This window comes from Arvicola amphibius, chromosome 10 (assembly GCF_903992535.2).
Source record: "Arvicola amphibius chromosome 10, mArvAmp1.2, whole genome shotgun sequence".
Lineage (NCBI taxonomy): Eukaryota > Metazoa > Chordata > Mammalia > Rodentia > Cricetidae > Arvicola > Arvicola amphibius.
The window spans coordinates 6,492,329-6,509,231 of record NC_052056.1 but is presented as its reverse complement, the minus strand read 5'-3'; the positions used below and the strand labels follow the sequence as shown (position 1 = coordinate 6,509,231).

At 46.9% G+C, this 16,903-nt stretch overlaps 1 protein-coding gene across 3 annotated transcripts in view; it reads left to right on the top strand.

The window, feature by feature from the left end:
• Itsn1 (intersectin 1) overlaps nt 1–16,903 on the top strand; it is a 179,817-nt gene that overhangs the window by 103,153 nt on the left and 59,761 nt on the right. For all 3 annotated transcript variants that reach the window (XM_038345999.1, XM_038345998.1, XM_038345997.1), the window contains exons 17-21: nt 2,025–2,152; nt 4,306–4,532; nt 6,207–6,328; nt 13,925–14,172; nt 15,982–16,141. In XM_038345999.1, the coding sequence (XP_038201927.1) occupies nt 2,025–2,152; nt 4,306–4,532; nt 6,207–6,328; nt 13,925–14,172; nt 15,982–16,141 (885 nt within the window). The remainder of the gene's footprint in view (nt 1–2,024; nt 2,153–4,305; nt 4,533–6,206; nt 6,329–13,924; nt 14,173–15,981; nt 16,142–16,903) is intronic.

Genomic DNA, 16,903 nt, shown 5'->3' with positions numbered 1-16,903 from the left:
AGGTCTCTTTCCAGATGTGCACGGCCTCTGGTGAGGTCTCTTTCCAGGTGTGCATGGCCTCTGGTGAGGTCTCTTTCCAGATGTGTGTGTCCTCTGGTGAGGTCTCTTTCCAGATGTGTGTGTCCTCTTGTGGGGACTCTGTTGGGCTGGTGATAGACAAGATACCTCTGACTGTGTGTCCTGGCCCCTCCTCAGGACACTAGAGTTTGATTTAGGGTCACTCCCAACAGCTGCTTCTTTTGTGTGCTGGCACTTTAGCCAAGAATGCTTAGATGAATTGATCTCTTCTGCTTGTCTTAGACAATCAGTAACCAGATTATCCATTCATGTTATTAAAAATTATTTTCCTTAAAAATGATTGTGGAAGCCTATGTGGCTGAGTTTTGACATAATGCTGTCAGGTCATAACATCCCATGGTGTTCAGTTAGGAAGGTGATGAAAATGGAATTCTTTCTCCCACTGAAAGTTGGCTTTCTCTCTTCCATCACAGCTTCAGAGTGGGGCTCTGTCATTGTCCCCCAGTGGCCATTCTTGGATGCCTCTGTCCCCTTCCTAGCTAAGTGCTGCCCCGGGTTTCCCTGTTCCTCGGCTGTATACCTAGGGCTGCCACCTCAGGGATAGCCCAGGCTGCATCAAGCCACGTTCTCCACGCTTGTCCTGTCCAGTTCTCCCACTGGAGCCCCTCCCCCCCCCTTATAAGACCTCCCACTCTCTACCACCTCGTTTCCAGTCAGTTACCTCTCTCTTGGGAGGGACTGAGCCAGGGGCTTTGCGTGTGCTGGGCAAACGCTGTGCCTGCCAAGCCTGTCCTATCATAGGTGCTTACACTTCTGAGCTTAAGTACTTTATCACATAATTTGTTTGGTTTGCAGTAGGCTGGCAGGCAATTGCAGTTATTTCTTGAGGTATCAAATCGCAAAAGATTACTATCAAATTGTAACTTTTTACTTTGAAAGTAGCTGCTGCTTTGGTGGGGACAGTTGGTGCTGCACATGTGGCTTTTGTGAGGATAAAGGCTCTCCAGTAGATGTGATTTGAAGAAAAATAGCCCCCACAGTGTGTGTTGTGGGTGAAGCTCACAAAGCAGAGAGCCCCCAAATCCTTGGGGCTCAAATTCGTAAGAAGGAGCTGAGGGTTGTTTGTTTTGTTGTTGTTCATCGGTTTGGTATTTTGAGACAGGGTTTCTATGTGTGGCTCTGGCCGTCCTGGAACTCGCTTTGTAGACCAGGCTGGCTTGAAGAGAGCTGCCTGCCTCTGCCTCTGCCTCCTGAATACTGGGATTAAAGAATTTTTAACAGTGATTGTATGTGAAATGCTGTGTGTGTTTTCAAAGCTAGGAGAAATTGGTATGGATTAGTTATCATAATAACTATAGTTTTATTCATAAATCACAGTAGCATAAAACTAGTTGCCCTCTAATTCTGTTGAGACTTTTCCAGTGTTGCTCCCCCACTGCCCCTCACAGGCAAAGTCCTTTACAAACAGACCCTGGAGGTGGAGTAGGGGAAGGGTGTGACTTAGTAGCCCATACAACACTTCCTAGTGTGTGGAATCCCAGATTCAATCCCCAGCCGCACAGATAAGTAAATGTCATAGGAATGACGTAGTGTGCTGTAGCCTGCTGGAATGTGCTCTGGGACGATGAGCGGTAATCAGTCATGCCAAAATATAGTGATTACAATTTCTTTTTTTTTTTTTTTTTTTAAGTTATGAATGCCCGGCCTTAGCTTGGCTTGTTTCTGGCCAGCTTTTCTTTTTTTTTTTTTCCAGTTATTTATTTTTTATTAAAAATTGCCATCTCCTCCCCTCCTCCTCCCCCTTCCCTCCCCTCCCCTCCACCCATACCCCCACTCCCTCCCTCTCCAGGCCAAAGACATAGTGATTTCAATTTCTAAGTGAACATTTGTCAACCCTGAAGTCACCTGCCAGTGTCTGGGGCTTTGCCACTATGAAGCGTTGCCTGCTGGTCAGCTGTTCATGTGCTTCTGCCCAGGTCTTCATAACGTGTCCTGATTCCTCCCAGGAACTAAGAGAAATACACAGCAAGCAGCAGCTGCAGAAGCAGAAGTCCATCGAGGCAGAGCGGCTGAGGCAGAAGGAGCAGGAGCGGAAGAGCCTAGAGTTAGAAAAGCAAAAGGAAGAAACTCAAAGGTGAGTCAGACTGGACCCTCTCGGGGAAACCGGGGTTTGCTCTGCTGGGTCTCACTTCTCAAAGGCGCCTTCATTCCTCATGTGTGTGGGCAAACAGACACGCGTATATAAATCTTTGCATATGTAAGTACCCCTGAAGTTTTTTCTTAGTTCCCAGTGCTCTCCTATGTGGATAATGGAAGCAGACAAGGAATTGGGACACTTGGTTAGCTCATTTGCATGCCAATGACCAAAATAGGTTTCCAGTTCACAGCCCGTTAATAACAGTGATGGTCAGAGTGCACGGTTTGAAAGCCAAGCCCCGAGCTCGCTCGCCACACAGCTTTTCCAGCTAGGACTGCGCCTCTCAGGCTCCTTTCTTCTTCATTGCAACTGCAAATTAAGCCTGAGTACAAAAGAAGATTCGCCATTGCTTCTCAGGACACAAACATACTTTGTTTCTGTTCAGATGTTCCTGCCAGTTGTCTAGTATTTTTCCAAGTAACGTTCTGTGAATTTGTTTGTTACCTTTTCATGTCTCTGATTTTGTTCATGGGTGTGTACTGTTTGAAATTCAGTCAATTTTAGAGTCCAGGAAACAAGAATGACCAAATGTCCTAGCGAGATACTACAAATTATAAAAAGGGGTTATTGAAATTACCATGAAAGAGGACACTAGACATTTGGGGTGAGTCGGTGACGGTGGGCATCGGGTCGGTGACACCGCAGAAGGTCTTTCAGGCCAGCTTTGTTCTAAGCACATGGGAGCGTCTGAGCCTGTCTTGTGTTTGTATGTTTTTATTTTTAATGCTGGGGAGCTCATTCCAGTTTATTACTCTGGGCCTTTTTGTTGTTGTTGTTTCCCCTTACAGTGGGATTCGTTGTATGTGTCAGTTAACTCAAACTCAGTTTTTTCCCCAACTTCACGTTATAGGGGTTTCGTGTGTGTGTGTGTGTGTGTGTGTGTGTGTGCGTGCGTGCCTGTGCATTCATACAGGTTTGTGTGGTTATGCGTAGGTGGAGGTCAGAGAACATCTTGCAAGAGTAGGTTCTCTTCTGCCATGTTCTGCAGGTCTCACTTTCGTCGTCAGACTTGATGTATGCAAGCGCCTTTCTCAGCTGAGCCGTCTCCCTGGCCCCCAGTTGTTGCTATAGTTCATGAGAATATGTAATACACATTCTAACTAGCCGTATCGGTAAATAGTACCCAAAATTTAACTAATAAATCTCTTATGTTTTTACTCTCTATTGAATGTGCTTTGATACTTTTTGAAGGTGGAAGATACTGAGGCAGAGTTTCTCTCTATGTATCCATGGAACTCGCTATGTCTCTCTCTCTCTCTCTCTCTCTCTCTCTTTTACCCTCTAATAAATGTATTTAAGTGCTTTTGGGGGAGAAATGTTGGGGGTGTGCATTGAGATAGGGTTTCTCTGTGTAGCCTGGCTGTCTTGGAACTCACTCTGTAGACCAGATGGGCTTACAATTCACAGAGATTCTCCCGCTTCTGCCTCCAGAGTGCTGGGATTAAAGACAAGCATCACACACCTGGCCTTTCTGTGCTTTTTAAAAGACATTATATGTATATTCGGGTTTTGGCCTGAATGTATCTCTGGACACTGTGTATGTGTGGTGTCTTAGAGGCCAGGAGAGGGCGTTGGATCCTGCGGTTCTGGAGTCACAGGTGGTGTTAGCTGTCCTGTGACTGCTGGGACCAACCCAGGTCACCCAGTGCCATCTCTCCAGCCCCAGAGGTCAGTTAACCTCTGATTGACCTTCAGGTTTGGGAGCAACAGGTCTGCGCATCAGTGTGGTGCCTCCGCCTGGCGGGGAACTATAAGAATCTCGTAGACATGCGCTCACTTAGGCAGTACCCGTCCACAGTATGGTGGATATTTTCTGTTTTCATAGTGTTTATGTTCATCTGTGTTCTGTGGTTGTTTGGGGTTTGGTTTTTGTAGTTTAGTATCAGTTTCAGCATTAAGGTGTACTTTTTCTTGGTCTTATTGCCACTTTATGAAATACATCGTTTTCTTTCTGTGCTTTTTTTAAACCATGTGATTTCATGTTGTCTGCGTGAAGAGCAGCTCTCTGACTAGGGGCGCTTTTTGTTGACGCGCCGGCCGTCATTGACCCGAGTGGCTTCCTCGCTGTAATCAAGCATCTCTGTTGGCAGGCGAGTTCAGGACAGGGACAAGCAGTGGCTGGAGCACGTACAGCAGGAGGAACACCCAAGGCCACGGAAACCCCATGAGGAGGACAAACTGAAAAGGGAGGACAGTGTCAGAAAGAAGGAGGGCGAAGAGAGAGCCAAACCGGAAGCGCAGGACAAGCTGAGTCGGCTTTTCCACCCGCACCAAGACCCGGCTAAGCCAGCTGTCCAAGCACCCTGGCCGACCACAGGTATCAGACGGGGTGGAGGCTGTTCAGTGGCGGAGCGCTGTGTGCCGCAGGTCCCATCGGAGTCACCCCATATATGTATGCGTGTGTACAGCAGACGATGTCATCTCCCAGACCCTCTGAGCAATGTCTGGCTAATCAGGCTCTATCTTGATGGCTGTGCTTTTGAGACAGGTGCTCACTCTGTAGACCAGGCTGGCCTCAAACTCAGAGGGCTCTGCCTGCCTCTGCCAAGCGCTGGGGCTAAAGGCGTGCACCTCTCCCAGCTTGCTTATGTTAATACCGGCAGATGTCTGTCTGTGTGTGGATACTGTAGCTCTTTCCTCCCCAGGAGCTTTCAAATAGCCTCCCTCCACTGATATCCAGGAGCCTCTGCAGACCTGATCCCAGTGGCCAGAATCCTGTTATCAAACCCTGTTAGTATGTGTGTCACAAATGCTGAGCTTGGCCGATTTTGCAGAAATCACTCACTGTTTCTCTAGTTTGTTGTTTTTTCCTGAAGTTGCTAAGCTGTCTCAACTGGTTTTTTTGTTTGTTTGTTTGTTTGTTATTGTTTGTTTTTTGTCTACACTGGATTTTGAGCCATTTCAAAGTGAGTCTGGTTATTTGCTCTTTCAATACAATTTGCCTCTTTAAAAAATTAAATAAATAAAAGACTGACCTAAACTTGTTTAGGGAAAGTTAACTAATAAAAGTTATCCCTTAGATAATATCAGGTACAAACTGAAATGTATTTTCAAAATCCATAATCACATAAGAACAAATACCCTAACACTACCTCAGACCGTTTGCTTGCTCCCTGGCTGCACAGTGAGGGATGGGTGTGAGATGTGGTACTGAGCAGGAGCCTCTTGTCCCTTCCTAACGTGCCGTAACTGGAAGAAGGACTGGCTTGGGCACGTAGGAGGGTCAGGAAAGAGTAATCTTACTATCTGGTGGTTTTTCTGTGGTCTGAAGGGGAGTTCACGTTCCTTTAACCTCGGGGCCAGTGAAGTCCCTGCGCCTTTTCTCAGTATGCCCTGAGGATGCTTTCTCCCCTCAGGTCAGTAGAAACCTTTGGTCCGCACACAAAGATAATAATCTATCTACTTCAGTGCTTTTCAGCCAAGATGGCTGCCAAGTTACAAGCTAGTGTGTAGAAAAATTCAGAGGGCTGTAATTAACTGTTAGCCGGAATCCAAGAGTGTCCTCTGCCTGAATGCATTTCAGAATTTCTTCATTTGATTTAAAGTCTAAATTGTTTTCAGTTGTCTTCACCCTTGGGCTTAATCGTCACCCAGAAGTGCAGAATACTCAATTCCCCCAGGGTCCTTAGGACGTTATGGAAGGCAACACTTGGGGTCATGTGATCTTGTTAAGTACCCCAAAGACCAACCTCTGTTTATGTGGATAGCTGTGTTTCTCTTCCTCTTCCCCTGCGAGAAAGCTCTCCAGCCATCAGCCCTGCTGGGTGGGGAGCAGAGTTCCTGATGAGTTTCAGATGTGTTGCTAGAGCCACTCCAGGAGGCAGAGAAGGCTCTCTGGGCTGCCTCGACACCACACTCAGTTCTGAGAACTCTTGTGGAGAGTCCACTGATGAGCGTTCAGTGTGTGTTTCAGAAATTCCTTGAATGGGTGGAAATCTTTGCAATACAATGTCAGTGATCCCTGTAATGTGTCCCTCCTCTTCCTAAACAGAGAAAGGCCCGCTTGCAATTTCTGCGCAGGAGAATGTCAAAGTGGTGTATTACCGAGCATTGTACCCCTTTGAATCCAGGAGTCACGATGAAATCACAATCCAGCCGGGTGATGTAGTCATGGTAAGAAAGATGGCAGCCAGATGGCAAAGGTGGCGAATTTGGCATCTGGCCTCTTCTTTACACTTTGTTGCACAATCGGGAAATCTCCAGGTGTGACATCCAGAGGTGCAGGGTCGAGGATCCAGAGGTGCAGGGTGGAGGTCTTTGAAGCAGCAATTCAACCTTCCTTTCTCTTTATCAGGAAGTTTTGTTTCAAAAGTGTGTCTAGACAGCAGGCATTAGCAACAATGTTTACTTTCAGTCCTGTAATCCTGATAGTGTCTAAGACTAGACCGCTTACCTGTGACTAAGAGTCTTTAAGAAATAGTTACAAATGCAGAATTCCTTCATTCACAGCTGCTGCCAATTATGGTTTGGTTTGGTTTTTTAAGTAATGAATTAAATACAGAGAATCTGCATTACTATTTAGAAAATTAACAGAACGTTCAGCTTTGCTTTGTCGCAGTTTATGCTTTTTGGTATATTAACAACCCAGTACAGCCTTAGAACTGAAACGTTATAAGAACTCATTTTAAAAGACAAGCACTGTGGTTGATCTAAATGATTTTCTAAATGTCAACTTGAGTTTCCTCATTCACTTACAAGTAACTGAAAGTTAAGAATTGAGACATACGTGTTGTTCCTCCTAGGGCACTGAACAGAGATCTGTGTTGCTTTGGTGGGGAAACCTACCACCCTGCAGCTTTAACAATGGCACTGACGCCTGGGGTCGCCTAGCTGACCCCCAGCTTGAGTCAATGAGTAGAGTTTAGATGTGCTATAAGGTGCGGCATTTCATTAAACATCTTTGCCTTGCTTTTAACCCTTTGCTTTCCTGGTGGAGGTTAAAAGGGAAAGGGTAAGTGCCTCCTGTCAGGAAGTCTGCCCCTCGCTCCTGTCTCGTTCTTTAAGTCGCTTTAATTCTGTGTAAGTGAGCGGATCTTTGGATGTTGTGGCAGTGAAAACATGTTGGAATTCGTATCGTAGGGTTGTGCCTAAAAGAAACGTGTAAATTGTAAGGGTTTGTTTGCTGGATTCTGTTTTCTGGACTCAATCTGCAGGTTCCATATTTGTCAAGGTTCTGCCTAATGCCAGGAGATCCGGGTAGATTAAACTTACAATTACATGTTCAAAACTTTTTCTAAGAGAGATTAGAATGATTTCCTGGCTTACAAATCCACTTATTTATTTCCTTCCTTCCTTTCTATCACTGGGTCTCATGTAGCTCAGGCTGGCCTCAAACTCTTACTTGTCCTCCATCCCCTAAGAAACATGGGCATGGAAATAGTAGAGACTGACAAGTTATTTGTCAATCTCTTGTATAAGCCAGGGCTCACTTTTATTTTTGTCAGCATTGTAACCATCAATTTCTCAGATTCTCAGGACTTCCTTGAAGAATAGCAGGGTTACACTCCATGTTCCCCCTTTGACTACAGGAAGTCTTGGTTGTGGGAGGGAGGGGTCCTTAAGAACTTTGCTTTTAGAATCTCTGCTTTGAGACCAGTTTGCTCCCAAACTGTTTTTCATTGTTAACAATTTAATGTGCCATCTTGTGTATTGCCATATTCTGAAGGTTTGATTAAATAAATACATATAAGATGATGTCTGCCGTTCGAATATTTAAGTCATTTTTGGGAAAGGCATGGGGAACAGCAGAACCGTGTCTGTGGTATAGTTCCCTGTGACTGTCCAGCAGCCTAGCAACGCAAAGAGGAAAGGAATCAGTGTCAGTGCTGGGCTCAGGGCTGTGCTCTTCTAGCAGCAATGGCCTTCTTTCTGAGGTCGCCCTTTCCAGGGTGTATGCCAGCATGTGTGTGCGCGCACGCGCGTGCACGTATGTGAGAAGTTTGCGACTGTTGTGTGCTGTCCACACACCTGGATAAGCAGTGAGAGGAACTTACCACCATTTTCTGTTAAGATTTATCTGCGGAATGAACACCAGCTGAACAAATGCTGGTGCCAAGATGGGAGTAGCATCAGGTGTGTCAGACTTGCTCAAGGAATTTCAAAAAAGTAACTGTGCTGTCGGGGTGGCTTAGTGTGTGAAGGAGCGAGCCTGGCCTGGCGTGTGATCCCTGGAGCCATGGGAAGAGAGGAGGAGAGAATCAGCTCTACGGCTGTCCTCTGCCTCTCACTGCAGTCTGCACCCCGCCCTGTGTGCCGCCTCCACACACCGTGCTCTCACGGAAACACATCTCTCTCTCTGCCTCTCTCTCCCTCCCTCTCTTCCCCTCTCTCCCTCTCTCTGTCCCTCTCTCCCTCTCTCTCTGCCTCTCTCTCTTCCCCTCTCTCCCTCTCTCTGCCTCTCTCTCTGCCTCTCTCTCTGCCCCCCTCTTCCCCTCTCTCCCTCTCTCTCTGCTCTCTCTCTTTTTCTCCCTCTTTCTCCCTCTCTCCCCCCTCTTCCCCTCTCTTCCCCTCTCTCCCTCTTTCCCTCTCTCTCCCTCTTTCCCCCTTTCTCCCTCTCTCCCTCTGGCTCTCTGCCTTGCTCAGCCCTAGATGTTCTAACAACTTTCAATCCCAATCCACAGTTTGGAATTCTCTCTAGTCCTTTCATTAGGGGGTGACCTTCAGGAACCTATGGTCTAGCCCCACCCCTTTGTCCTGTCAGAGCAAATCCTAAATCATTTCTAGAAAACAATTCAAGGGGCTGGAGAGATGGCTCAGCGGTTAAGAGCACTGACTGCTCTTCCAGAGGACCCGGGTTCAATTCCCAGCACCCACATGACAGCTCACAACTGTCTGAAAATGCAGTTCCACGAGATCTGACACCTTCACACCAATGTACATAAAGTTAAATAAATAATTTAAAAAAAAAAAAAAAAAACAATTCAAAGTCCAGGGCTTGCTTCACAGTTTCCAGCTACCTGGTCATTTGGTGCTGAAATTGCGCCCTGTCTCCTCTTCCCCAGCACTGGGATCATAGGCATGAGCCATTACTCCTTGATTTTATATGGATTCTGGGGATCCAAACTCTTGCCTGTGTGACAAGAGTGTGCATTCTTTTTCTACTTGCAGAGAAAAAACTAAATATAAAAAGCATTTTCTTCTACTTTCTTTGAAAGAGTTCCAAAATCTTACCACTTGAGGTCAGCTCACGTCACAGTTGGTCTGAACATTACTGAGAGACTAATGTACACACCCAATTACAGGCACAGACCAGAGCTGACGAATTCTGTGCTTCGGATGGATTTATTGGAACACACCAGGCTCACATATTCACACGTCATCCACAGCCTCTTGTGTGCCATCACAGAGGACTTGCTTAGTGTTCTAAAGGAAGGATTCCCTGTCCTCTAGGCTCCTACCTTAGAAAAGATATTTGAGGGGCTGGAGAGATGGCTCAGTAGTTAAGGGCATCAGCGGCTCGGAGGACGCAGGTTCAAGTCCCACATGGTAACTCCAGTTCCAGGGGAGGAATCTGGCGCCTTAACATCAATGCGAATAAAGTAAATTTAAATTTCATAGAAAAAAGAAGAGACATTAGATTTCCTTATATAAGCAGGCAAGATGCCCATAGTTTAATAATAATAATAAAGCTAGAAATAGAAGCTCTGTATGATTAGCTGTACCACCCTGGGCGTATATACACAGGATGCTATCTTGATCCACAGAGATGCTCGGTTGCTCCGTGTTCATTGCTGTATTCATGTGAGCCATGGAATCAGCCTAGATGCCCATCAGCGGATGAATAGCTAATGAAAATGTGGGACATATGGACAATGGAGTTAGGAAGATTATAGTTAAACAGGTAGAACTGGGAAAAATTGTATTGAGTAAGGCAACTCAGGGAGAGGTCAGGTGCTGTGTCTCCTCTTGCATGTGTGGATCTGAGTGTGAAAACTTTAGCTTTGTCTGCTTAACTTGGAGTGGCTGTAGAATCCAGCAAGGATCACTGGGTAGAGGAGGGTGTCCTGAGGGAGGAGACTAGTAGGATACAGGTGACAGAAAAGTATTGTGGGGGTGGCACAGGGGATGCTGATGGTGGAATGGTTAAATCAGGGACGGGGGTCATAGTCTGGAGAAGATCCAGGGGTGGACATGGCAGAGGGGACAGCATAGAGAGAGTTACCCAAATAAGGATGTATGGAAATACAGTTTGTAAGCCACTTTTTAGAAAAATGTAAGTTAAGAGGTTGGAGAAATTGCTCAGTAGTTAAGAGCATTCTCTACTCTTCCAGAAGACCCAAGTCAGTTCCCAGCAGCCATGACAGACTTTTTTCCTTCTCCCCCCCCCCCCTCTCTCTCTCGACAGGGTTTCACTGTGTAGCCCTGGCTGCCCTGGAACTCACTCTGTAGACCAGGCTGGCCTTGAACTCACAAAGATCTGCCTGCCTCTGCCTCCTGAGTGCTGGGATTAGGGGTGTGTGCCTCCACTGCCTGGCCGACAGACAACTCTTACCCATCTTTAATCCATCAGATCTGCAAGGGATCTGATGCCCTCTTCTAGCCTCAAGGACAAGTGGGAATACGTGCCTGTGTGCATATAGACACACAATAACTTTTTAAGTTAAAAAAATTAAGAGTTCAAAGGACAGTTGGATAATTATCTCGGGGCAAAAGGGGTGAGGAATGGATCAGAGTCCCACAGCCCCCCTACAAAGTCATATAACCCCCAAACCTAACAATCTCTCACTAGGCTCCATCTCCTGAAGACTCTCCCCAGTCTCAATAGTGTCATCCTATTGGCACACAGCCAAGAAGCAGCACTTCCTCTGGAGCCAAGTTGGAAATTTAAGAAAAACCAAAGCTACCTAGTGAAATGGAGGCCAGGGTGCATATAGCCATTAAACTTTAAACATTAACCACATTGATTTAAATCTGGACTGGCTACTGTGCACATTGACTTTTACACCCAACAGGTGTTATATACATGAATAGTTAGTATTGTAGAATTGCTCTGAGCCCAAACCCCAGAAATGTAAGTAGAATCTAGAGTCTGTGCTTCAATTCCATGATGTTCTGTCAGAATTACTTCCAAAGAAACTGGGGTGAGTGGGATAGACCTGGTTAGACAAATTATACTAACATTGTATTAAGAATGAAACTCACTCTAAAGAGCCACCATCGGGTGAGTGTGCTCTGTGAAAAGTCCACGTCCTGAGTCCACCATGCCACAAATTATTTACTTCACTTCTCGGTCTGTCATAGGCTCACAGTTTTTCAAAACTGATTGGGCAAAGTTTTTCAAATCCAAAGAGAAATATTTCTCGTTTTTCATAGCTTTTTTTTTTTTAAAGTTAGGGTTGTTGGCGTTCAAAGGAGTTCCAAAGTAGCCAGGAATGGAGTATAAAAAGGTTAATTTATCACAGAAAGGGTAGCGATCTACAGTCCTGTGTGTGCTGGGAACTGGAACCGCATCCAGCAGCCAGAGGTCCCTCCTCTAGCTCCTGAGGATGTTTAGCGGTGTGGTGTGGCTTCTGCAGGTGGCAGACCGGGTGTGGTTCCTTAGGGTTGGACATTGCCTCTGGACTTCTGATCTCATTCCTTGTATCCACCCAGACGGTGACAGTAGGTCCTGCGTCACGGTGAGACAAGGCAGTTGGCATTTGTGGCAGTGAGAGTTCCAGACAGACAGTGGTCAGCTGTCGAATGGGCCCTGTGGGAGATGACTTGGCAAGAAGTTAACCAGAGCCAGGGTTCCAGACAGGCCTCGAGCAGAGAACCAAGATCGGAAAGCAGGACCAAAGTCCAGATATGAGAACATCGTATAAAGTCAGAGTTGGATTTTAAAACTGTGTTGTTAAACTTTTATGCGTACCAAGCAGAGTTATAAAGATTTATCAGAAGCCAGGAGTGGTGACACACACTTTTAATGCCTGCACTTGGGAGGCAGAAACAGGCGGATCTCTGAGTTCCAGGCTAGCCTGGTCTGCAGAGACAGCCAGGGATACACAGAGAAACACTGTTTCCAGAACAACAACAAAGATATATCAGTTCTCAAAGCACCACACTAAAATGAGTGTTAGACAAAGACACTGAGTCCTCCAGTATGTGCACTTAGTAGCCACAGAACCTGGGTTCACAGCTGAGGCTGTCTGAATGCAGGGCCCGCTCCATCACTGCAGCTCCGCCATCTTTTGTGTCTGATATAAACTCATTACTACTTGACATTTTCTTCGGTCCTGAGCCGGAGGTCGAAGAGCTTGACCGTTGAGCCTGCACAGGGAGGAGCGGCTGTGTTTCCAGGGCCCAGCAGTTGGAGTGTGTGATGATGCTGCCAGGAAGCAAAACCCAGGAGGGCAGAGCAACCCCTCACTGGAGTTCAGCCTCAAGGGGAATCCAAAGAGAAAACAGAGTTCTTACAGATCCTCCTGTGGAGAAATGAGAGGACCGGGGCTGCCCAGAAATGGGGAAGATAGAATCATAGAGGGGCTAGGGAAGCGTGTGTATGCCATGTGAGTGTGCGCAGCTAGGGAAGTGTGTGTGTGCGCAGCTAGGGAAGCATATGTATGTGCAATGTGAGTGTGCACAGCTAGGGAAACGTGTGTGCCATGTGAGTGTGCGCAGCTAAGGAAGCGTGTGTGTGTCATGTGAGTGTGAGCAGCTAGGGAAGTGTGTGTGCCATGTGAGTGTGAGCAGCAAGGGAAGCGTGTGTGTGCCATGTGAGTGTGAGCAGCAGTTATCAAACTGTAAAGCCAGCCCACTGCCGTTGGAAACCCTATACGTGGCCTGAGAGTCCGTCCTCCCCTTTGAGGCTAGAGAGATGGCTCAACGGTTAAGATCACATGCTGCCCTTCAGAGGACCCAAGTTTGTTTCAGTTTCTATTATTCTATTTAGATCTACTCTATTCCTGTGTGTTCTGAAAAGCCACCTGAGTGTCCAGGGAAGTTCTGGATGGCGTCAGCTCCAGGCCATTGTGCGGTGTGAGACTAGAACTCCTTGGACTTTCTAATCGGGAGCGTGGCGTCCTCCAGAGCATACCCACTGCTCATAAGCCACTGAAGTTACTAGGGATATGTAGGATGGCTTGGGCCATGTTGAATAATTCCTTTGGGGCAGAAATGAGGTTAAACACAAGCATTTGGCACAGTAGATGACCCCCTCGGAAAATTTTAAACAAAAGGCCCTACTCTTTGTGTGATTTCATGGATCCTAAAATTTAGTTTGTACAAAAGAAAATTATAGTCTCACTAAAACTGATGATGGCTGTAAATAACTTTCATTTCCTCTAAACACATGGGTCAGCTTTGCTTCCCAGCAAAACCAGCTACGGCTGTTGTTTTCTACCCTCTTTGTCCTTATTCAAAAAAAAAAAAAAAAAGCTTAGTTAATGGGGATTTTAAGAATACTAACTTTATGTTGGTTGCACTCTTTGCTTGAAGTAATGAACCTAAGTCAAATTATTTTTAATGATTGTGTGGCTTCTGAGTGGAGAAATATCAGACCCATTCACAATGCAGAATGTCCAAGGACCTGAGGCGCTTTATCTGAGCTGTGGTCAGGAGCTCAGGGTGTGTTGGGTGCGGTGCAGAGTAGAACAGGCTTTGTCACTTTTCTGGACGTCTGTGCTGTGTGTCAGTCCTGGGCAGAGCCTTGTGGCTGTGTTGTGGGGAGTGGCGGATGTGTTCAAGGGCTAATGACTTTTCATTTCAGTGAAACATTGTGACTTCCCACAGGTGGATGAAAGCCAAACTGGAGAGCCAGGGTGGCTTGGAGGAGAACTGAAAGGAAAGACGGGATGGTTCCCTGCAAATTATGCAGAGAAGATTCCAGAAAATGAGGTTCCCACTCCAGCCAAACCAGTGACTGATCTGACATCTGCCCCCGTCCCCAAACTGGCTCTGCGTGAGACCCCCGCTCCTTTGCCAGTGACCTCCTCTGAGCCCTCTACAGCCCCCAACAACTGGGCAGACTTCAGTTCCACGTACGTGTCCACATGCTGTCTTTGACAGGTTTGAAATCCAAACTTAGTCATCGTTTTGTTCTTCCAGTTTGTAGAGTCTTGAGTTGTTCATCTTTGAAAGGGCATGGCATGTGTTCATTCCTCTGAGTGGCCTACTGACAAGTTGGGGTCCTTGGCCTCCAAGCCAGATTTAATAATACCATTGCCAAACAGCAGTTTACCAGGGAACAAAAGAAAGCCATCCATGCTTTGTCCCATCATTTGACTGTACCCTTCATTTTGGAGGAAGAAATGGAGAAGTACAACTTCCTAATAATCTCTGCTGACATTTATGTCAGTCAGCAAAATATTCAGTTATTTCCTGCAGGCTGGGAAATGACGCTGTTTTGTGAGCAAGGAGCAAAAATTGCAGTCAGTCATGTGGTTTGGAATAAGACAGAAAGTGGTTTCTGTGGAAGCTTTCTGCTGTTGCTAACCTTGAACAAATGCACAGTGTAGAGAAGGGTGCATGCCCCTGTCGTGGGAAATGCCATTCGGTTTCAAATGATAGATGAAGCCACTGCCTAGACCTCTGTTTGTGGTCCGTGACCTACATGTACAGCTGTCCAAAAATATTTCAAACTACGATGCAGTAAGGGTGTGAGTAGGAAGGATTTAAATTTCTTTTCGAGTAACCTTTTAGAAGAAGCAGTGCTGAAGACAAGGAGCCCAGGCATATTTTAGAGAAAGTTCGGGTGAAACAAACGGGGGAGAAGGAGAGTAGTGACCAGGGACAGGGAGAAGCCGAGGGAAGGGCGTGCCTGTACTTTCAGATACAGGTGAAGGTGCTGAAGAATGTCCTCCGAACCTCTGCGTAAGATTGGCCTTCCACTGGCTGTGTGCTAAACCAGACTAGCCCTGTTTTTTTTTTTTTGGGGGGGGGGAGGCTTGTTTGAAAAGCTCTTGGCTTCCCAAAGCAAAGCTCCATTTGGGATACAGAGTTGGTTCCATGGTTGTTTGTTGAGGCAGGGCCTCATATGGCCCAGACTAACCGCAAACTCATCGTGTGATCTTGAGCTTCTTACCAAGGCCTCCACATCTACCATATGTGGTGCTGTGACAGAGTCTGGGGAGTTGGGTGCTGCATGAGGCAGACTCTAGTCCAGCCCTTGATGTCATCTTTTATTTTTGTCATTGATTGGTTTTATTTCCTCTGTAAACCAAATCACTGCCCCTCCCTTAAGAGCTCTGTGGTGTACAAGTCTTCTGATGTACGTAAAAGCATCTTTTCAAACCAAAATGTCAAGATGGACAGTCCCGGGGGGTTACTTTGATTTTCCTATTGCTTATAGGTCTTAGAGAGATATAACCAGCATGTTACATTCAGATCTGCCCTCGAGCACATGTATACAACCACAGCCCTGGGGCTGTCCTGAGACAGGACACCTAGCCTGCTGGGTGTGCCCCTTGTGGCTGCTGTGGCTCTGGGCTTCTGAGCAGGTGTTTGCTGTGGGACACTTCCTTCCTACTCAGCTGCTTCTGTCGTGGTATTTTAGTGCTTGTGAGCGGTTCCTGCCTGCTGATCCAGGGGACCCTCACAAGTAACCCAGAGTGTCTGGCATTGTTCTAGAGAAGAACTCAGATTGAGAGAAAGCACAGCCTTCTAATCAGCCTGAGGGGTGCTGTAGTGTGTGCAGCAGAGTCAAACCTGAGCCCAGCATTCTTTCCTGTCCTCTCCATTCTCAACTAGAGAAGCCCACGGAACTGTGATTGATTTCTATTACCCCTGGTGCCCTGTAATGCCAGGGCACTAGAAAGTGCCTACTGCTCATGACGTGCTTTTCCTTCTAGGTGGCCCACCAGCACAAGTGAAAAGCCGGAAACGGATAACTGGGACGCATGGGCAGCTCAGCCTTCTCTCACTGTACCCAGCGCTGGACAGTTAAGGCAGAGATCGGCCTTTACACCAGCCACAGCCACTGGCTCGTCCCCATCTCCCGTCCTGGGCCAGGTAGGGGCAGTCGATGAGGGCACGAAATGAGTGTGGTCTGCAGTAGAGATTTACAAGAGCCACTTCTGCAGTCTCCACCCCTGAAACTGGTGTGGCCCGCTGAACCTAGTTCAGAAACCTCAGAGTCCGAGGGCTTAAACTGTCCTGCCCTTGTCTGTCTGAGCTGCTTTGAAAGAGCGCACCAGGGCTGCAATGCTGATCCATTGAAAAGGTATCGATACTCTCATGGGGAGAGTCAGCGTGTATAAAGAAAGTTCCGGGTTGGTCCGTTTGGCTACCCCCTTGGTCCTTCCTGGAGAAGGCAGGCCAATTTCAGGCTAATGGGAAACCCACTGAAGAACAGTATTTCTGAAAGCACAGGGGTCATTACTGTGGACGCTTGTCTTTAGGCTAATGTAATAATGACGAAGGAATGAGATCAATTAATCAAACAGGGAGGCCACAAGAGATCGCAAGGAGTTTCTGTTCCTGAAAAGCTTAAATTGGAGGAGACACCAGGCAGATCCATGGGGAAGTGGTGTGCAAGAAGATTGGAGCTGCTGAGCAGCCCTGCTCACGAGGGCACTCAGTGTGAAAGCCTGGACCCCGCTGAGTTCTCTGTCCAAGCCACAGAAGTGGAAAAACAGCAGGGTAGGAAGGAGAGAAGAGTCTAGTGAGAAGTGAGTGTCAGGTGGTGGAAGCGGGGGTCCGACTAGCGCTGTCTGGCCTCTGGTGGGTCTGGAAGGAGATGGAAGATGGTAGCCGAGCTATCACATAGTGAGA